General features: G+C 39.4%; 1 protein-coding gene across 1 annotated transcript; it reads left to right on the top strand.

Moving 5' to 3' along the window:
• Positions 1–830: 830 nt before the first annotated feature.
• On the top strand, positions 831–22,309 carry evplb (envoplakin b). Its single transcript, XM_026927230.3, has 22 exons — positions 831–986; positions 6,594–6,693; positions 6,863–7,017; positions 7,496–7,619; positions 7,712–7,828; positions 9,164–9,190; positions 9,301–9,462; positions 9,718–9,825; positions 10,847–10,942; positions 11,057–11,167; positions 11,386–11,529; positions 12,547–12,701; positions 12,869–12,966; positions 13,060–13,232; positions 14,733–14,911; positions 15,112–15,250; positions 15,634–15,827; positions 16,726–16,876; positions 17,011–17,094; positions 17,223–17,327; positions 17,424–17,516; positions 18,541–22,309. The coding sequence occupies exons 1-22, from the start codon at positions 961–963 to the stop codon at positions 21,976–21,978; spliced, it is 5,979 nt and encodes a 1,992-aa protein (XP_026783031.2). The 5' UTR covers positions 831–960; the 3' UTR covers positions 21,979–22,309.
• Positions 22,310–22,338: the final 29 nt, after the last annotated feature.

Genomic DNA, 22,338 nt, shown 5'->3' with positions numbered 1-22,338 from the left:
CAGTTTGCACTCAAGTCTCCATCATTGAACAGTTAATAACTTCAGTTTGATACAATAGAGTTAAGTTAAAACTAGTATAAATTCAGAATTTATATGCTCATACTCAAGTTCCTGTTAGCACAATTAATATTTTTATTCTACAGTATACAGTTATTGTGATTCGTATCTGGTGTGGCCCAGAAGAGCTAGGGAACCTTGGTTCCTCTCAGGGTTTCTTCCTCATTTCTTCTCAGGGAGTTTTTCCTTGCCACCATTGTCTCTGGCTTGCTCATTAGGGATAAATTTATAAATTAATTAATATCACAGATTTCTGTGAAGCTGCATTGTGATAATGTCCATTGTTAAAAGCGCTATATAAATAAAATTGAATTGAATTGAATTGAATTGTATTGATATCTGCTGACTCTGCTTCAGCACTCCACTCATCTTTCATTGTCTTTGATTATTTTCCCTTAATAGCACAAGATAGAGTGTTTCATTTCTTACATATTAGATAGATTTTCATATATACAAGATATTGAATGAGTCCATCATTTTATTTACAGTCTGTTCATACTGAAGATCCGGTAAACATACTTACCACTGTGTCTTTACTCTTCTACACCTCTATACTGTAAGGATTTATAATCCCACTATCCGGTGTCACTTCGACCATACAGGTATCATACAGGATAATTAGAAATGTTTCTACACACAGTACACACACCACAACACACATATCCCTCTATTGAATCTACACTAAGATTTATGTCAGCTGAAACATCGGGATTGATAGGTGGAGGAGTGGAACAGGTCTTCCAAGTCCTGTGTGCCTGGCAGAGAGGTGTTACACCTGTCCCAGCGGGCGGAGCCAAAACAGATGAGTGGACTTTAACTGGAGAGAGTATAAGCTGAAGCGCACAGAGACGTACAGAGAAAGATCCTTGAACTGCTTATAGAGAGCAAATACAGACTTCCAGCATGTTTAAGAAGAAGGACAGCAGCCAGTAAGTGGGACTGTGTGTGTGTGTGTGTGTGTGTGTGTGTGTGTGTCTGTGTGACTGTGTGCGTGCTTCTTCTTCTTCTTCTTCTTGTTCTTCCTCTTCTTCTTCTTCTTCGGCATATTGATTTAATTTCTGCTACAAAATAATACAGGATACAATAATTAAATTACTAAATCAAAAGTGTGTTTAGCACCTCTGGATGTAAATATTGCATTATATGTAGATTTAAACCATATTTTCCATACCAAATCTGTAATATATTGGATATATGTTAGGAAATATTACATTTATTGGAAAAATATTTGAATATACATTTTTTTAATTTGCATATTGGTAATATTACCAATAAGGGACATTTCCAGTGTACTCTGTTTTATCCAGTTTTTAATCTTTTGTTTCCACCTAATCTAGAATTTAACTGAGTTGACCTGAATTATCTGTGTACTTTTTCCCCCCGTATACATCCACCTATGTACTATAAGCAGATATGTTCATGGAGTTTTCAACCTTAGCCCAACCGTAATAAATGATAATCGAGCTGAACAGTGCTTTGCGTCACCTACATGTGTGTTGTGGGATGCAGCCAGCCTGCTGCGAGTCTCTCTGTTTATCTTTATGGCATTGCCTAGCCTGTTCTGACAGCCGGCTTTGTAGCACCGAGAGAGGCTGTGACTCACAAGAATCAGGTACATGTTCACATAGGCACCAACATCAGAGATAACGCTTTATGAGCAGAAAGATAAAGCGCATTAAGGTGTGGCAAGGTGTGTAAGGTGTAGGAGGAATGATTACAATCCAGAGCAGCTAGCTAGTAAATGAGCTAATTAATTGCATAACATCCGAATAGCAGTGTGATGATCTGGAGGCATAACCTGTTTTCTTTCAGGGTGTGACAGCAGCACACGTCTATGCCACTCACTGTGCTGCTCAATTAGGCAACCTGAACAATGCGCTTGTACCTTCTTGTGTCAGCTGAAATTATTACAATTGTTTTTTTTTTTCAACCAGTTTCATGTGCATTGAAGCAGAATCCTAGAAGTATTAAGACTGATGCCAAACTTTAGCAGGTTCACACGATATTAGAATATATTAAAAATATTTGGCATGGCCTAATATTCTAATGAGCATGTTAGAATGACAGCCCTGCATCTGAGAGTCGCTATGTCACTCAGATTCAAGGATTAAACACATAGTTGATGCGTTATTTTCTCTAGGACAGATTAAAAACTTAACGTGCCATGGGCTGATATACCATGGAGCCCCTGTGACCCACCTCCTGCCACACCAAATGTTCTTTCAATTCAAAGGTGATTTCAATTCAATTCAATTTTATTTATATAGCACCTTTAACAATGGACTTTGTCATGAAGCAGCTTTACAGAAATCCGGATATAAAATTTTTATTCAAATTTTATATCTATCCCTAATGAGCAAGCCAGAGGTGACAATGGCAAGGAAAAACTCCCTGAGACAACAGATCTTACAACGCTGTGAGAATAAGAAACTGCAGCCTTAATTACATCAGCATGCGAGTTTTTTTCAAGTCATTTTCTATCACATTTTAAAAACCTGACTAAACACCATTCAATACGAACTCATGAAAGGCTAAACGTCTTCACTCACCAACCCTTATAAACATTAAAAAAAATGTGTTTCATGTTAAGCAGTTTGTTTAGTATAATGGTTTGGTCAATATGATTGTCAGTCTTGTCAGTATAATGGTCACCTGTGTGCCAGAACAGAGGAGAGCATTGGTGCACATCTTCCTTGTAACCTGAGAGATGGTGGATTCAGTCGAGCAGTGTTAGAGGATCGGAGGAAGCGTGGTGCAGTGCAGGTGTGATAAGTGCTTTAAGGTAGGCAGACGCTGGTCCATTTCTGGCTTTGTAGGTGAGCATCAGTGTTTTAAATCTGATGCTGGCAGCTACAGGAATCCAGTGGAGGGAGTGTAGCGATGGGGTGGTGTGTGAGAACTTGAGGATGTTGAAAACAAGTCATGCAGCTGCATTCTGGATCAGTTGAAGAGGTCGAATGGCGCTCAGAGTCAGACCTGCCAGGAGGGAGTTGCAGTAGTCCAATTTCGAAATGACAAGGGACTGAACAAGCACTTGAGTGCCTGTGAGGATAGAAATGTCTGGATCCTCCTGATATTGTAGAGGAGAAACCTGCATGAGAGGAGAGAATGTGAGGAGAGAAAGACAGATGGAATATCCAAAGGTTACATGCAGTGACAGATGGTGAAATCTGACATCTTGACAGTCTTGACATGGAGATGCATCTCCAGAGATGTACAGCAGCTCAGTCTTGCTGAGATTCAGTTTCCGGTGATGAGCTGCCAACTCCACAAGATGTCTGCCAGACATGCTGAGATCCATGCAGAAACATGAGTGTCTGAGGGAGGAAAGGAGAGGATCAGTTGCATGTCATTAGCATAGCAGTGGTATGAAACCCTATCTGAGAATATGACCTCACCAAGAGAGAATGTATAGAGGAAGAACGGAAGAGGACCAAGTACTGAGCCTTGTGGGACACCAGTGGAGATCTGGATGTCTGTATGGGACACATGTGGATCCCCGCCATATCGTCTGATATGACCACCCCTCCAAGCAAACCAAGACTCATGGGGATGGATAAGATTTGTGGTTGACTGTGTCGAAGGCTGCTGAAGTTTGAGGAGGATGAGGATTTAAATTAGTTTAAAATTTGAAAATGTCATTATTCATCAGAGAAAGAAGAATGAATATGTAAATTAAGCATGTCCCTAACCATACACACTCTGCCACCTTTCCACTCAGAAATACATACATACATACCCATGATGCAGCTCTTTCTTTGTATGTTAAAAACTCTTGGAAAATATGATTGCTTGTGGATGGATAAGTGTTCTTAGCTTACTAAAGTGGAGCCAAGATGATGAACCTTGTAGTTCTAAATGGAGCACAATTGAAGGATGGAACAGGATTGCCATTTATATTGTATGACTTAATAACTGCTGTGATTTGGGCAATTGTTAAAAAAAAAGGTTTTTAGTTTAAGTTATTTCTAAAACATTGTCTGTTCACTTAATTCTCTAGAAAGTCGCATTATATTAGTTAATTACGTTAAAGCACATTACTCGGAAACTACAGGGAAACTAACCAGAAAAAGGTGTGTACTTTCGAGAGGGAGTAATGTGTATGTGTGTGTGTGTGTGTGTGGACTCACCAACAGTTCATGGCATTTTAATCTGCTAATTACTCACTGATTCATAAAAACAGATTAGTTCAGACAATTAGTTCTGAGTACAAATATTTTTGTTAATAACAGTTCTTGTCATTTTATTGACACTTTTACAAAATGGTGAGCAGATTTATTAACTTAAAAATGTTGAAAAGAGAGTGAGAGACAGAGAGAGTGAGTGATAAAGAGAGCGAGAGTTTGTGTGTGTGCGCGTGTGTGTGTGTCTATGGCATGCAGTTTTTCGGGTCTGACACACAGACATATGGCAAAGAAGCCAAACTGGAAGCCCCTGCAGTACCGGCTTGAAGCATGCAGACACATATAAATACACTCTCACTCATTCACTCCCGCCCTCTTTCAAACACACACACACACACACACACACACACACATTGCTTCATGAAACATTTTTAAATGAGGGTAAAATTGCTTTGCTGAAGAATACATACATATATATATATATATATATATATATATATATATATATATATATATATATATATATATATTTATATATATATATATAATTTAATAAATTAATTAATTATAAACAATAAATGTCTGTTTTTGACCGAATCATTTATTTTCCACCAAAAAGACCCGTTCACATAGAGCATTTATGGTGGGATTTTCACGATTTGGTTCTTTGTGGCATCAAACAAAAACGGCTAAAAATTCATTAATCAAAAGGTTGTTTTTTTAATGATTATTATCAGCATTAGTCATTATGTGAATTATAGATATATTATTAGATTCTGTTTCCACAACACCAGGCACTGACATGTCCAATTCCTCATGTCACTGTATTGTTACCTTTATTACAGATGTGTAATTAATTGTTACACAACCTCTATGATAAACACACACTTCAGTAATCACTGCTCTACATTACAGCTTTTGGTACAGCATTAGGGAAAGGTCAGGGATAACAATCTCTCATAAATGGCTAAATAAAGGCAGTTATATAGATATCCTATAGAATTGAGTGCTGTTGCCTTCAGGATTCTGTTTGGTCAGAAGGCGTTAATTTTCTATAACAGCAGCTCTGACAGTAGTGCGGCTGATGTGTTTGATTGAATAATTGCATGAATGAGCAGGTGTTCCTACTAAAGTTGTGTTGAGTGTATGTACATATGTTTCGTATTTTGGTATGTTCTACATATTTGTATGATATTTTTATAATATATTAATTAAAAAAGAGATTATTTTTGGGTTGTTTTGGAGATTAACACCTCAGTGGAAACTATGTGTGTGCTGGAATGTGCCGAATGGACAGGTTTCATTCACAACAGCCATCAGTCATTGAGTGGGGTGAAAGGGTGAGTCATTATTGCTGTTGGTGTGTGTGTGTGTAGTCACATCTGGGTTTTGGATAGAAGTGTATCCTTTGTGTGTGTGTGTGTGTGTGTGTGCACGCGTGTGTGTGTCTAAAAGGAAGTACTTGAGTAAGAGTGCAGTTAATGTGGAATGTGTGTAATTGTGTGTGTTTGTGTATGTGTGTGTGTGTATGTGTGTGTGTGTGTGTGCGGTGTGTGCACAGAACTGTTTTGTTTGTGGGCGTCACGGGTAGCACTGCTGACTCACGGCTCCAGAGTCCTGGGTTTGATCCTGAGCTTGAGTTACTCTTTGTATGGAGTTTCACATGTTCTTCTGGGTTCTGGGTTCTCCGGTTTCTGGTTTGAGTATCTGGGTTCTCCGGTTTCCTCCCACCTCCTAAAAACATGCAGATAGACGTATTGGCTATGATAAAATGTCCCCTAGCTGTGAATGAATGTGTGAATGTGTGTGTGCATGGCACCCTGTGTTCTATGGATCCACTGCAGCCCTGAACGGGATGAAGCACTTACTGAAGATGAATAAATGAATGAATAAATGAATTATTACTTTTATTTTGATGTATAAAATGTACTTTTATAAATGAACAGACAAACAGTACATTGTGAAGAATTATGGGGTTGTTAATTTATTCACAAAGTAAAAGAGTGAAGTCTAAAAGTCTAAGTGGCACCAAAAGATGATGTCAGTTACAGCATCTGAGAGCAGACACTGACGTCTTCATACATTATAAACACGTGATGGGTGATTCCAGCGTGCATTAATTAATGTGGATAACGTCTCCATATTAATTAAGGACTAATGTAGGAATAGTAATTTCTCAAACATATATATTTAATTTTAAACTAAAAGAAAATACTCTACAAGAGGTAAAGATATTCCAAAATGTTGCTGTGTTCTGCAGTAATTTACACGTTTTTAAGCACTTTGTAAGAGTTTTAGGAGTGTGTAAACCTATAAGCAGAACCGTACTGTATGTGTGGCGTGTATGTCTGTTGTGTGATAGCTATGGTGTAGTGATATGTTTGTATGACTAATGTGTGTGTGTGTGTGTAGGGGCCAGACCACTGACCTGACTGTGCTGGTCAGTCGCCTGCAGGACTATTCAGACCAGGTGGAGAAAAACATACTGCGTGCTGAGGAGCTGCTGGATGAGGTAACAAACAAACAAACGCTTGCATGCCCGCACACACACACACACTAGTTTTTCTTGTTAAGGTTCTTCTGTTGACATAATGATGACTGTAGCTAAAGCTGCTCCTAAACCTAACCCTGATCTATACCTGGTCTCTCTCTCTATCTCTCTCTCTCTCTCTCTCTCTCAGGACACAAAGAATGGGAATCATAGCCTTCCTCTGACTCGGCGGATCGAGACGGCGAACAATCTGGCCGAGGCAGAGACATTGCTGAAGCAGCTGTTCATGGATGTGGACAAAGTGAAGAAACTGCTGCACCCACAAGCTGCCGAGATTGAACAGGAGTAAGTGAAAACACACACGCACACACAAATACTCGTTTTTCTTGTTGAGGACTTTCTGTTGCCATAATTAGGACTGCATCTAAACCTAACACTGACCTGAATCTCAGTTACCAGAAGAAAATAGCTTTAGATTTTCAAAAAGTTGTAAGTGATTTGGTGTTACAGCGAGTAGCAATGCTGCATCACAGTGGTTCAACCCTAAGCTTGGGTTACTGTATGTAACATATTCTCCCCATGTCTGTATGGCTCTCCTCCTGATTCTCTGGTTTCCTTACAAAACCATGGCAGTAGGTGGATTGGCTAAGATAAATTGCCCCTAGATGTGAATGAGTGGACTATTATGGACTGGTGTGCTGATGTGAGTGTATTCCTGTCTTGCACCCAGTGTTTCTGGGATTCTGACCAGGATGAAGTACTTATTTAAGATGTATGAATGAATGAATGAATGAATAATCTCTCTCTCTCTCTCTCTCTGTAGTGTTAGTCATCTACATGACCTCTGGTCCAACCACTGCAGGAGGTATCGTGATCTGTACAAGCAAGGTCTGGAGCTTGATCTCTCTCCGCAGTTCAACTGGGCTCAGCTGCTTGCTGCCAAACAGGTGAGAAACACGTTTCATTTTTCTCCTGATGGACAATCCAATTCCATGGAGGATAAGCGTGTAGCGATCGGACTTCTGTGTGTGTGATCCAGAGGCAGATCCAGAGGGAGGAATACGGCCCAAACCTGTCTGATGTGGAAAAACAGATAGCAACCCACAACATCCTGCATAAAGAGATTGAAGCATACCGCTCTCAGCTGGACTCAGAGGTGACCTTACACACACACACACACACACAAACTGCTCACTCAAACTGCTCACTCAGTTGAAATTAGCCAGATCTTGAGAATAGGCTATTCCTCCACCAAAATATTTTTATGCAAAAAATGTTTGCAGACAGTAAATTTCTTTTTTAACAGGTTATCATTATGCCCAAGTAAAAGAAACATTTTGTTAGTGACTGTAAAACTGTTAAATTAACGATAAGGTAGAAAAAAATGTTAGCTTAAATATCCGAGTATCATTTATAAACCAAGCATAACTAGCTAACTGTATAGCTAACTTATAGCTAATATTAGCTAACTTGAGCTGTACTGTGTAAAACTGCATAACTAACAGCTTAGCTAAAGACTCCAAGCCACCAAGCAAAAACCATAAAATTTTATCGATCTTAAAAATAAGCACCATCAGCATAATGTATCCACCAAAATATCTGCAGACGTAAGAAGAATCAGTGACACCTATGATGGGCCTGAATAGGGCCTGAACTGTGCTAGCAGCTGCTTGTTTATATATGCTAGATATGTCTAACTTAGAAAAAATTACACAGTGACAACCCTGAGGCTGTCTGTCTTTTTGTGCTTGTGTTTTTATGTTTTTTATGTGTGTGTTTTAAGGTACAGGTGTGCCGGAAAGGGCATGTTCTAATCCACCTCGAAACAACACATTATCGACAACTGATATCACCCATTTCATGCTTGTTTGCATTCTTTAAAAAAAAAAAAGAAAGTTGCCTTTGGCAATAGCAGACTCCACTTGTAGAAAACTCCACTACCTCTCTTGTTATGGTCTACATGAGAGCGTAAAAAAGAGAGGGAGGTCAAAAAGAGATCTTAATTTGCAGCGTACCCATTGGTACGCCTCAGTGAAAGTGGAGTCTTGCAAACGACTCATTTATTCTAATGGTCTTAGAGCAATTTAAAACCACTGTTCCTGAACAATTGTTACCTTCCTCTCTAAACACTGTCAGTAAGTGTGTTATGTCTCAGAGTGTTGTTTGGAGTGAAGATAGAGTGTTGTGTGTCATGTGGCAAGCAATTCAAAAATGAATCACCCCTGCATGTAGGAGAGGAAGCGATTCTTAAAGACTGAGATGCCCTGTGCGCTGGTGCATCTCATCAATCACATTTACTCATATAATATTAGCTACCTTCCTTAGTTCACACTCAGAATTGTCATCAAACACGCAATAAAAAAAATTAAAGAGAGCCTAAGAGAGCGGTTTGGTGATAGCATGCCAGCATGCTAGGAACCCTTTTCAACTTAAATGCTATGATCATAGGCATTTAGCATTTTAATGAACTATGTCTTTTCTGTTCCAACAGGAGCTGAATCAGTACACACGCCTCATGGTGAGATAATTTAACAAATTATTTCAATTATATTTGAAATATTGGAAAAATATCAACATATTGATATCCTATGTGAATTTATCTGCTCTCTCTCTCTCTCATCTATGCAGGAGGATTCACTGAGACGTAAGAGCTATCTGTCCTCTCTGTATGACTACATCCTGCGCTGTAATAAAGAGGTCAGCTATCTGACCGAGCAGCAGGACCACATCCGCAAAACCGACTGGAGTGACCTGATCAGAGATGCGGCTGGATTGCGCTCCGAATCTGAGGTGAGGACATGGAGGATGAGGAGCTTGTATTAAAGGAACGGTTTGGACAAAAAAACACAACATTTGGCTTCTTTAGTAAACTATGCTCAAAGCCACCAGGTTAGCATTGTGTAATACTCAACTCAGACTGTGTCAGGTTGTTCAGTAATCAGTTTATATTTACACCTCCAGATTGTACAGTGCTAAACTGGAGGTTGTTAGCACTTTTTCAGTATTGTGAATGAGGTTAGCTAATAAAGTTGTCTTCTTTGACAGAGGTTGAAGAACAATGGCATTTTGACCCATAAGAGTGAAGTGCTCAAGCTGCAGGATGAAGCAGAAGATCTGGTGAACACAAACCATCCTGGATCCCAGGCTATTAAGGTGCGTTTAGGAACAGTTTGCAGATTGGAACAGGTTTTCTTCTAGGAGTGCCCTGCTTCAAAGCTTGCCAACAACATGATGCTACCACCACCATGCTTCACATTGGGGTTGTTTTTGCTCTTCAGCAGGAACCAGGAAACTGGCCAGGGTTGAGGGCAAGTTGGATGTACTTAATGAACAGTTTGTAGAGAAAAACACAATGCTTGAAAAACTTTGCCCAGCATGATGCTACCACTACCATGCTTCACAGTGAGGATGGTGTTCTCAGTGTTGGGTTACACTTTGTGCCAAGGCCAAAAAGTCAAATTTTAGCCTCATGAGACCTGATAACCTTTTTCCCATGTATTTACTGAGTCTCCAATATGCACTTTGGCAAACTCCAAACAGGATTTCTCATGGTCACTTTTTCATAAATTCCAGCTTTGTGGAGTGTCTGGGCTGTGGTTGTCCCCTCCCCCTACCTCATCCCCATTTCAATATTATGTACAATCATGAAATGCAACTGTGTATTTAAGTCTATTTCAGTTCCAGGATGTATATATTAAATGTCACTTTGGATTCCCAAATGGTCAGAAACAACACTACATGCAGATTTTTATAAAAGTAGCATGTTTGTGTGTTCCCTGATTAAATAATTCTTACCACCCTTCTGTTCTTAGTTTTGGTCATTCATTCACCCCTTAGTCAATCTATAACCCAAGTTAACCCAAGTAAGATAAAGGAATTGGGTAAACCAGAAAAGCTGTGTGACTTTTAAAATTGTTGAAATGTATTAATAAGACTTTAAATAGGCAAATGGACAAAAACAGAGGTACTGTATGTATAGGGGGAAAATGCCTGAAGGTAATTAATTAAGTAAATTTATTAATAGGCAATTAATTAAATCTCCCATCCTTACATCCCTACTTTATTCTTTCACTCATCCCCAAATAAATAAGTGAGTCAATAAGTGAGTAGTGTGTCAGAATCAGTTACTATTCGTTCCTTCATTCTTTAGTGAGTGAGTGTTTTTGTGTTGCAGAAACATAATGCTGAAGTACAGAAGGAGTGGCAGCGATTCCTCCACCTCTGCAACTGCCAGGAGACACATCTGAGCAATGTGGAGATTTACAAAAAGGTAGAATTAAGGACCAAGTATCAGTCATCCATTAGTTTCTCCTAGATTCCTTCTCTTCTACAGTATTAGTGTGCTGCCTTATGCATGAATGCCTGCTTATTATTAATCCCGCAGTTCCAGCTGGATGCTGAGACGGTCTCCGAGTCTCTGAAGAGAATCAACAGTACCATGGAGCCATCACTGCTGTCCAACATGAGCAACTCACAGATCCTGATGCAGCTTGAGGTACATGAGGACTGAGAGGAAAACACATCAGCACTGAAATGTTTTCTATTTTCTCAATTTAGATAGGGGTTATATGTTAAAAGAGCTATGTAGAATTTAGCATATACAAGTCCAATCTTATATGTCAGATACAATTTATAATTGAAAAATACATTTACTCAAAGTTTATGAGAATATTTTGTGTGTGCGTGTGTGTGTGTGTGTGTGTGTGTGTATAGGGAGAGGAGAGAGCGGTTCAGAGGAATGAGCGCAGACTGGCCGAGCTGAAAGAGCTTTGCACTAAAGTCCCCCCTCTGCCACTGCGCAGGGCCCAGTATGGCAACTTTCCTGTGGTGGCCTTGTGTGACTGGAAAACTGACAAGGTACCACGTGCGTGCACGCACGCACACACACACACACACGCTCTACTGCTCACCCTTGCTTCAGTGGATAATCTCATCTGAATCAGTGCTGCTGGTGTAATAAACACTGTCTTGTGATCATCCCAGCACACTTATTCACAATCTGTTCATGCTGAACATCCTGTAAATACACTCAGTATTGTTTGTCCTTAGACTTTTACACCTGTATACTGTAATTTCCCGGCCACTGTCACTATACTGTACACTATATGGCCAGAAGTATGTGGACACCTGCCCTTCACACCCATGTGTGGTTCTTCCCCAAACTGTTTCCACAAAGCTGGAAGCACACAATTGTATAGAATGTCTCTGTATGCTATAGCATTACAATTTCCCTTCACTGGAACTGAGAGGCTCAAACCTGTTCCAGCATGACAATGCCCCTGTACACAAAGCGAGCTCCATGAAGACATGGTGTGTTAAAGTTGGAGTGGAAGAACTCAAGTGTCCTTCGCAGAGCCCTGACCTCAACCTCACTGAACACCTTTGGGATGAACTGGAACACCGACTGCACCCCAGACCTCCTCACCAACATCAGTGCCTGATCTCACTAATGCTCTTGTAGCTGAATGAACACAAATCCCCACAGCCACGCTCCAAAATCTAGTGCAAAGCTTCCCAGAAGAGTGGAGCTTATTATAACAGCAAAGGGGGAATAGATCTGGAACGGGATGTTCAACAAGCAAATATAGGTGTGATGGTCAGGTGTCCACATACTTTTGGCAGTTTAGTGTTTATTAGGGATCAAAATCTACATCCAGATTTCTGTAAAGCTGCTTTGGAAAATGTCTATTGTTAAAAAAGTGCATTATATATAACATACCTAAATCTTGATTGCAATAAAATAACAATGTCATTTTGCAGCAAGTTATGATGTGTATTTCCTGCTTTGCTCCGAATTTAGAAGCCTACAGAGAATAAACTCTTCTGATCGGCCTGCCAAATTGTAATCTGACTATGTGTGGTTACTGTGCACAGGGATCAGTGAATCGAGGGGATAAATACACTATGGTGTTCAGCCCGAAGGAAGAATCATGGGAGGTGAAGAACAGCCTTGGAGAGACAAAGGTTATTCCTGGAGTATGCTTCGTCATTCCTCCTCCTGACACAGAGGCAGTTGAACGAGTTGAGAGGTGAAAGATGCAATTACTAAAAGTTGCTATACAACTTTTTTTTGGGCTTGTACATCATGTTCGCATGTCATTCATTAAATCAGAACCTTTCTTATGGTTGATGAAACTTAATTTGTAAATCCAACTCACAGTGGTGTATTGTTTTGCTTGTGTGTGTTTGTGTGCAGCCTGGAACGGGATTTTGCTGGGCTGAAGAGGAGGAGAGAATCTCTGCTGGCCTCTGTAAAGACCCCAAGTATGGAGGTAGTTAAGGTCGTTCAAAGAGGTATGTCCTACATTTCAACATTTCACGTGTAAAATTATTAGAATAAGTAAACCAAAACCCAAACCAGGGCTAACTTCTGTTCCCACACTGCAGTGAGTGTGTCAAGTGCTCCTGAGGACTCTCGCCCTAGTGCTCTGTCTAACCGTCTGGACCGGCTCATCACTGATCTCCTTCAGCTGGAGAAAGAGGTTCTTGGCAGATTACGAGCTCCATTGTCTCGAGCTGATCACACTGGAGACCTTGTAGCCCGAATCCGAGACCATGAGGTAAGACGGACACGTGGTGGCGGGGAAAGAGAAAATTCTGAAGTTCTTGTGGCTACACCCTGAATGTATTTTTGCTAGAGTCTGAAACTCCTGTCTTAACATTTTGGAACTCTCATTGTTAAAAGGCTCCTGTTGGTAGATCTCAAAATTCCTGAAATACATGCCTGAAGGTACTGTATATGGCCAAAAGTATGTGGACACCTGACCATCACACCCATATGTGTTTCTTCCTGAAACTGTTGCCACAAAGTTGGAAGCACTCTTCTTACATGAGAAGAGCCTTCGTCAGAGCCTTTTCTCAGTAATGCTCTTGTAGCTGAATGGCCACAAATTCCCATAGCCACATTCCAAAATCTAGTGGAAAGTCTTCCCAAAAGAGTGAAGGCTCTTATAGCAGCAAAGGGGTTCCAAGTCCATATTAACGCCCATGGTTTTAGAACTCTGATTTTACATCCTGAAATTCCCATTTTTACATCCAGAAAATTGTAATTCAAGTTCAAGTTCAAGTTCAGATGGCTTTATTGTCATTTCCACCATATACAGCTGGTTCAGTACACACTGAGACAAAACAATATTTCTCCAGGACCATGGTGCTATATTAAAAACACAGAACTAAATAAGACTACAAAGACATACACAGGACTAAATAAAGTGCATGTTTACAAACGTACAACAGCGCAAGACAAGTACAACAGACAAGTACAACAATTACTAAACAGGACAACAGACACAGTATTGCATTGTTACATGTTGAAATTATGTTGGTACAGCCTAAACTCAGGTTGTTATATTCTGAAACTCCCTGTGGAAAAATCCTTAAACACATTCTTAAACTTTCTGAATTCCTGTTGTTATATCCTAAAATCTTACTGTTACCTGCTGGAATTATTGTTGTTATATCCTGAAACTCCCAATGGTAAACTCTGTAAACCTGTGATACAGCCTTAAACTGCAACTGGCACATTTTGAATCTCTTATTCTAAATCCTATATCTCCTGTTGTTACATTCTGAGACTCCTGTTGTTATATCCAGAAACTCCTGATGTTACATCCTAAAACTCTCCATGGTAAAATCCTGAAACCCTGCTACAGTCTTAAATTCCCATTGTCACATTCTGTAACTCCTTTTACATGCTTATACTATTGCTGTTACAGCTTGAAACTCTTATTATTACTTCCAAAGACTTCTGAAATTACATCTTAAAATTCTTATCATTGCATGCAGAACTTTTCATTGTTAGAGCCTGAAACTTTTATTGTTACATCCATAAATTCTTATTCCTGTTTTTACATCCTAAATTTCCTGTTATTACATACTGAAACTACCTGTTGTCACATGACAAAACTCTTGTTTCATGTATTGTGGCATCTTGAAACTCTTACTGTTACATTCTGAGACATGTTGTTACAGTTGTGACTTCTGTTGTTACATTCTGAAGACTCCTGTTACATCTTAACAATATTCACAGGCCTGATGTGTTGCTTTGCCATCTGTTCTAGAGGGCTATCACGACTCTGAGAAAGCTGGAAGCAGAAAAGGCATCAATTCAGAGGGAAATTGAGCCTCTTATATTCAGTAAATCTCTGGGCCCCAACACAGTGTCCTACCCTCCTAAACTCAGCACTGCAACAAACAAGATTGAAGACCTCAACGCCCTCACCGAGCTCTATGGCAAAAAGTATTTTCACTTTAGATTGTAAACAAAGAGTTTTGTGTTTAATTATAAGAATAAAAAAACCTAGCAACGATTTTGTTTAATAATTGGTGTTGAGATAAAGTCCAAACTTCAACACAACCTGAAAGAAAGAAATGGCTTTTGAAAGAACTACATGAAATTTCACAATATGAGTTTTGTAAAATGTTTTTGCCTTTTTCAAGGGCCAATGCTGTTATGTCTTTGGAGAACCAAATTAAGAATATAGGCATGGCTCTGATAGAGCTTGAGGAACAACTGGCCAGGGACACGGTCATCCTCGACAAGCATGGAGCCATTCAGGACCACATTCATATGCTAGAGGTAAGGGAGAGGAAGTCATTTCTCTTAATATTATTCATACTTGTTTATTTGCTTAAGATTAATTAAACTGAGAAATTTAATTTAGCAACAGTTCTTCATAGTTCCTGGAAGGTCTTGATAGAAATACAATCACGAAATAAATACTTAAAAAACAGCTATTCTCTCCTGTCATTTAGTTTTAAAACTATAATATTTAAATCCACTGCAGTCATATCAAGGTGGTTGGACATTTCAACCAGTTGTTTGTAAGAGGACTAGCATGAACAACAATATAATGACTCACATCTCTGAAATCTGACTAGAAGTGCTGCCTAGTCTGCAGAAGAAACCCAATTCTGTTTTCTATTAGGTTTTGTATAAAGCAATATTTCTTTATCCTTTAGAACATTGACAATGATGTTGAAGCCAAGAAGGAAGACATCCAGAAACTGAATAAGGACCTTGAGCTTACTGAGCAGCTATGTGGTCATCTGCAGAAGAGTTTCCATGAGTACTGCCCTGACATTCACCGACAGGAAACAGAGGTTAGAAACCTCAGGAACCGTTATGCTAACATCAGCAACCAGCTACAGCAGAGGTAAGCGTCTAGTACACCTTATTTTATTATTTAACCTCCAAAAAAACATCTAACTTCTGTAAAGTTTTTGTAATCTTTTGCTCTAAGACCATTCCCACTAAAGCTTAAACCTCACTTGTGTGGTGAACTTGTCGTAATTTGTCAACAAATAATAAATAATCACCAAACCACTGGTTGGACCTTTAGTAGACGTCTTGTCATCATTCCTATACACCTGTACATTCCTCCTCTTGTTGTGCAGTACATTTCCCAGTGTGAGGAACGCTGTTCTCATGTTTTGTTGTGATTTCCCTCCATGTGTTTTTGGTTTACATTGACATGTGCCTTTATTCCGATTCAAGTCTTGTCTCTGCCCCGTCCTGTTATTGGTGTGTTTCCCAATAGTGTCCAGGTTTTCTGTGTTAAGTCTTTTATTAGTGTGTCTTTATAATTCCCTGTTGTGTTCTAGTTTCATTGCAAAGTCTCATCAATTGTAGTCGTGCATTTCCTAGGCTGCTATGGATTATGACAATGATTCATGGATTACCCATAATAACTACCATGCCTATTTTGTTGCATCCTGCCTCATCCACTCACTGAATGTTATAATACCTCAGGCCATTAAAATGCAGTATTTTTAATCCACGTATTTGGCAAATTTATTATTATTATTATTATTATTATTATTATTATTATTGTTATTTTGGCTTATTAATGCTAGGGAGGCAGGGAGGCCTAACATAAAAAAACTGACAAGTTAGAGGTTGAAAATGAGATCACTAGCGACCTGAAGTGTGTATCTTCGGGTTAAAAAGCATGTTGTATGGATATTTACCATGAAAATATTTGTTCTAATAATTATGACATTTAGTTTTTGTCCTAAAGTGTAAGCAGTTCACCCACTGACATGTGATTGCAGACTGACACTGATGCAGGAGGTGACTAATAAGTACCAAAGTTTTAAGAGCACTGTCCGTTCCCTCAACACTTTCCTGAATGACTTGCCCAGCAACAAAATACTTTCTGAGGACACCATGACTCAAATCACTGCCAAGCAGAACTCGCAGAAGGTCAGTTTGGTGAAAATTTTAAGCATTGCTAGGTGAAATTAACTGTCAAATGTGAATTGAATATTTGAGTTATATAAATAAATAGGTCTATGTGATAAACATTTTGAGGAAGTTTTAATTGAATCTAATTGCAGTGGGTCGTTGAGGAACTGAAGAGAAAATCTGATGATATTGACCGAATTTTGTTCCTCTCTCATGAGCTGCAGACCATCCTTAAAGTATGTATTTTTATTTCCTAAATGCAATTTTATCTATTTGTAATCTCTGAGATATACCTGAGAAGCATGCTAGTCTTGACTGGGGCTTTGAAAATCTCATTAAAATTTTACTCTGCGTGTGTTATAAGGAATATGAGGCCATTACCTATAGGTACCGCAACACTATAGTCAATGATGAGACTGATATGAAAAAATGGCACTCTCTCACTTTTGCTGAAGCTATCCAGAATAAGGTATGTTACCTAATACAAAATGGAGTTTTCTTAATCAATTTTGCTTTATATCATGATGAACATTGTCATCAAGAATAGATTTTTTTTACTTACTAGGAAAGAAGTGTTGTGAAACGATACCATGAATTGTTGGCAGAGAACATCCAACTTCTTGACCAAATGCGACTGGCCAAGAACATCATCAATAAGGTGAGTTATAACAGGTGGTAATATGATACAGTCAGTTAGGAGTGGACAAGTAAATTCATTAGCGAGCCGAACAAGCAAGTTTTGGTTGCCAGGAAACCTAACTGATGAGGTGATTGCTAACTTAATGTGATAATGTATGGCAAGTTACCCATTTAATTGCATTAATATAGACAAAAAATATATATGGGAAACAAACAAATACTGTATATGTTCATCCGCTTCTAGCAAAGTTTCTAATGTGTCATCACGTTTGTGACCTCGACAAGAAGTCAGCAAAGTTATAAGATGTGGTCTTCTGTTCTCGCAATACATGTAAAAGATATTATTCCAGTCTGGAGAGCACCTTTAGTTTCTCTCAATATGCTTAACCACAAAGTGACTATAACAACAACTTTGTGCTGCACTTTATTTTGCTCAGTTTCATAAGTGTTTCCACATATCTGTTCCTGAGTCTGAAAACTTCATCTGACACCCATGCATGCTAATTAACCTACCAAGTAAAAAAAAACATTCTACCATCAACCAGCTTACACCTTGGTTGATGTGAGTAGTGCAGCAGGTGGTGGGATTTAGAGCCACATTGAAGCACATTAAGTTTTAACATAGGTACATTAAAAATTAAAACATGTTTGAAAGGCAATAAGGGGTAGGGTTTTTTTCTGGTTGTTAAACCTACTTGTCTGCTTGGCAACTGCAAATAAAAGACAAAAAGCCCAGATACAAAATTTGCTGCACACCCAGATTTATCCATCACTGCCTGTGTAAAAGAGCTTGTAAGATACAGGCCATCCTGTTTCAGATTCTCCTCTTCCTTATCTGAAAATACTCATACTGCTGAAGTAGCTGAAATGCTATTTAGAGCTTAGAGTAGGTATAATATCAAGGATATGTTAAGGTGTTGGTAAGTAAATTGTTAATTGTGTATTAATTAAATATCTACAGATGGGTTTTCAAAAAAAAAGTTTGCTAATGCATTATACACACCAACAATGAGCTTTTTCTCTTGTGTTGACCCATTTTACAGAATGAAGTAATTGTGAGTCGGGTAACAGTGTACCAGCACAGAGAACTGGAAGAGGTGGAAAACCTAAAGAAGGAGCTGGCAGATGAGATCTCCCGACGTATTCATGCTGAAAATGAAATGGATTCGTTCAGAACTAGGCTGTTGTCACTCAAAAATCGGCGTGGAGTGGAGCGGGTAGAAGAGAAGGAGACTGTGCATTACTACCGTAATCCCAAACTGGAGGCTGACCTAGAAATAATGAAGAAAAAGATTGATGAAGAGGTCTTGAAACACTCTGTCACTCATACTGAGATTGAAATAGTCAATAAGAAAATCATTGCTGTGGAACATGAAATATCCAACATCAAGCCAAAGCTGGTGACCAAGGTGATGACTGAGTATGCAAGGGATCCTCTGCTGGAAAAGGAGGCAGCATTTATCCGAGAAGAGATGCGAAAGCTAAGAGAGGAAATCAGAATACGGGAAACTGAAATAGTGCAGAGGACCACGGAAATCACTGTCTTGGAGAAAAAGACACCGATAATCAAAGAAAGAGTGATAAAGAAGGAGGTGATAAAAGTGGAGAAAGACCCTGAAATGCTCAAAGCTGTTATTAAGTTCAAGGAGGAAATCTCTGATATAGGCCTCAGATCCAAAAGTTTAAGTGAGGAAATCTTTCACTTAAGAAGCCAGATCAACAAACTGGAAATAATGATTCCCACTATCCAACCTCAGATAGTCACAAAGGAGGTAAAGAAGGTAGAACAAGACCCAGAGCTCATAAAAGAGTCCAAGATTCTTCGTACAAGCCTGGAAGAAATAAGACAAGAAATAAGTATCTTGAAAAAAGAGCTTAGTACCCTACACGTTCGCTATAGCCATGTAGAGACAGTGAAACAAAGGATTGAGGTCAGGGAGATCATCAATGAAGTCTATAGAGTTGACCCTGAAACTGAGGCAGAAATAAGGAGGTTGAGAAAAGAGATTCAGGAATGGGTGACAAAGCGTACTGAAATAGAGAATAAGAGAACCGTGGTGATCGTGGACCTTAATACTTTGCGTTCTCAGAAACCCAGGGTGGAAGTAAAAGAAACTGTACGGGAAATTATAAAAGAAGAGAGAAGTCCAGAAATTATTCATGAGATAACAAGGCTGAATGAACTTCTGACCCGCCTGCGGGCCACTTACCAAGCTACGTTTGACAAGCTGACCATTCTACACAAACAGAGAGATGAGTTGAAGGTAGAGAAGTCCAGGATTCAGATACAAGTTGTTACAAATGAAGTCATCAGATATGAGAAGGATCCTCTTCTGGAGAAAGAGGCCGAACGATTGAGAAAAGAGGTACATGAAGAACATCAGATCTGCCGCATTGCAGAAGAAAACCTCTTTGATCTTCGCCAGAAGTACGTCATGCTGGAGAAACAGAAAGTCGAAGAGAAAATTATATACCAAGAAATTGTACTTCTCAAGAAGGATCCGAACCAGATTATTGAGCATGAACGGTTAAAAAAGAGGCTTGATGAAGAAAGCAAGTCTCGTAGGGAATTAGAGGCTGAAGTGAGGAAATGGAGAGCCATTGTTTTGGAGAAGGAAAAGAGCGTGACTCAGACAGACATTCGGCAAAAGAAAATTCTTGTCGAGACAGAACTTAGGCAAATCAGGTCTCAAATTCTTGAATTTGAGAATGCACCACCCCCTGAGGAGAAGGTCATCATCGAGGAGGTGATACAAGTAGAAAGAGATGCCAAAATGGACAAGATAATTAATGATCTTCGTATTGCGATTGAAGAGGAGAACACCAAGGTTGTTGCCATGGAAAGGGACATTCAAAACCTGAAGCTCAGAATAGATGTCCTTACCAAGGAGAAATCTGTAGAGAGGACGGTCTATAAAGAAGTAATCAGGTTTGAGAAAGACCAAACTGTAGAGGCTGAGAGAGATCGTCTGAGAGCCCAATTAACACAACTCAGGAGTGCAAGACGGAATCAAGAGGAGGAAATCCAACGCATCAACATTAAGGTGACCCGTATTCAAACCTCAGTGACAAATTTCTCCAAAGAGGAGACCACACTTACCACAAATAGGGATGCACTGCTAAAAGAGAGGGATGGGCTTCTTCGGGAGTTGAAGAGATTGGAAACTGAAAGGCAGGACATCACTATAACATTCCAGCATGAGACCAAAGTACTAAGTGAGAGGACTCAAATATACAAACAAAAGTTCTTAAGGCTGGAATCTGAGATACAGAGTCTAGAAAAGGACATCTTTGCTGAGAAAGAAAGAATACAACAAAGGGAGACCATGATCATCGAACTGCAGGAGACCTTGAAAAAGGAAGATCATTCTGAGACGCACACGAGCGAAACAACAAAATCTACCAAAATCACCATTCTGGATCCAGAAACTGGGAAAGAGATGTCAGCCTACGATGCATATATGCAAGGTCTTATTGACCGGAATCAGTATATCCACCTGCAGACACTTGAATGCAGTTGGGAGGAAGTCACAAGTAGTGGGCCTAATGGTGAGACCATTATTCTACAGGATCGCAAGAGTGGGAAGACATTCTCCATCCAAGAGGCACTGACAGAAGGAAGATTGACCCAATATGATCTTCAGCAGTATAAGGAGGGTAAAATTCCCATCTCAGAGTTTGCTCTAAAAGTTGCAGGAGAAAAGGGTATAAGTTCAGTCACCTTGCCAGTAAAACCCACATCAACCTCAACCTCTGTGATAAACAGCTACAGCTCTTTGACTCGTAAAAGTTCTTTATCCTCAAGCAGTAGCAACTTAAACACCATCACCAATGTAGATGAGACCTTCCCAATCTCTGGTATTTTAGACACCACAACGAAAAGTCGCATGTCTGTGAGAAGTGCCATGACCCGTAAATTGATTGACCCAGACACAGCTCAGAAGCTTCTGGAAGCACAAGCAGCCACAGGAGGGATTGTGGACATCAACAAAAAGGAACGCTACTCAGTCCACAAGGCAGCAGAACGTGGCCTCATTGAATCAGGTCAAATTCAGAAGCTCATCACTGCCCAAAAGGCATTTACAGGTGTTGAGGACCCTGTAACCAAAGAGCGCCTGTCAGCAGGGGAGGCAGCTCAAAAAGGCTGGATCCCAAATGAGAATGCCAGGCGGTACATGGAAGCACAACTTCTCACAGGCGGCCTGGTAAACCCCAACAAAGCTGGTCGAATTAGCTTACAGAATGCCATTAATGCAAATCTGATTGACCAAAAAACAGCTAGAGAGATAGAAGATGATGACAAAATGCTGAAGGATTTGATCAACCCTATTACGAAGTCAAAAATGACATACAAGGAAGCCATGGCACTGTGCAAGAAGGATCCCTCTACTGGGCTCCTCCTGCTCCCAGCAGCATCTACTGATTCAACAGATTCCAGCTCATTCTCCAGCTACAAGGTCTCTTCTACTATAATTTATTAGGGAAATGTAATGCTTACCTTCAGGAAAAAATGTTATGCAGTTTGTGGTATAGGCTATTAGACTATATGCTCAGAAAATAAAGGATCTTTGGGTTACTTAAGTCCCTTATGATTTTTTAGTGAGTGTAATGATGATATGATACACATTTGGAAAAAAATAAAATAAATATATATATATATGTGTGTGTGTATGTCAAAGAATGGTGTTTTCCTACATTTATCTAATATTTGGTGTTGTTCTTTTCCAATATTTCTTGTGCATGTATCTTGTTTGACTTCATAATATGGCAGCTTCCAATAAACATTAAGTATTTAGGCTGTGTCTCATATAACTGGGTGTGTTTTTTTTTCTTCTCAAGAG

This window comes from Pangasianodon hypophthalmus, chromosome 29 (assembly GCF_027358585.1).
Source record: "Pangasianodon hypophthalmus isolate fPanHyp1 chromosome 29, fPanHyp1.pri, whole genome shotgun sequence".
NCBI classification, from domain to species: domain Eukaryota; kingdom Metazoa; phylum Chordata; class Actinopteri; order Siluriformes; family Pangasiidae; genus Pangasianodon; species Pangasianodon hypophthalmus.
The sequence above is the reverse complement of the archived record's forward strand: the minus strand, read 5'-3'. Positions and strand labels throughout refer to the sequence as shown.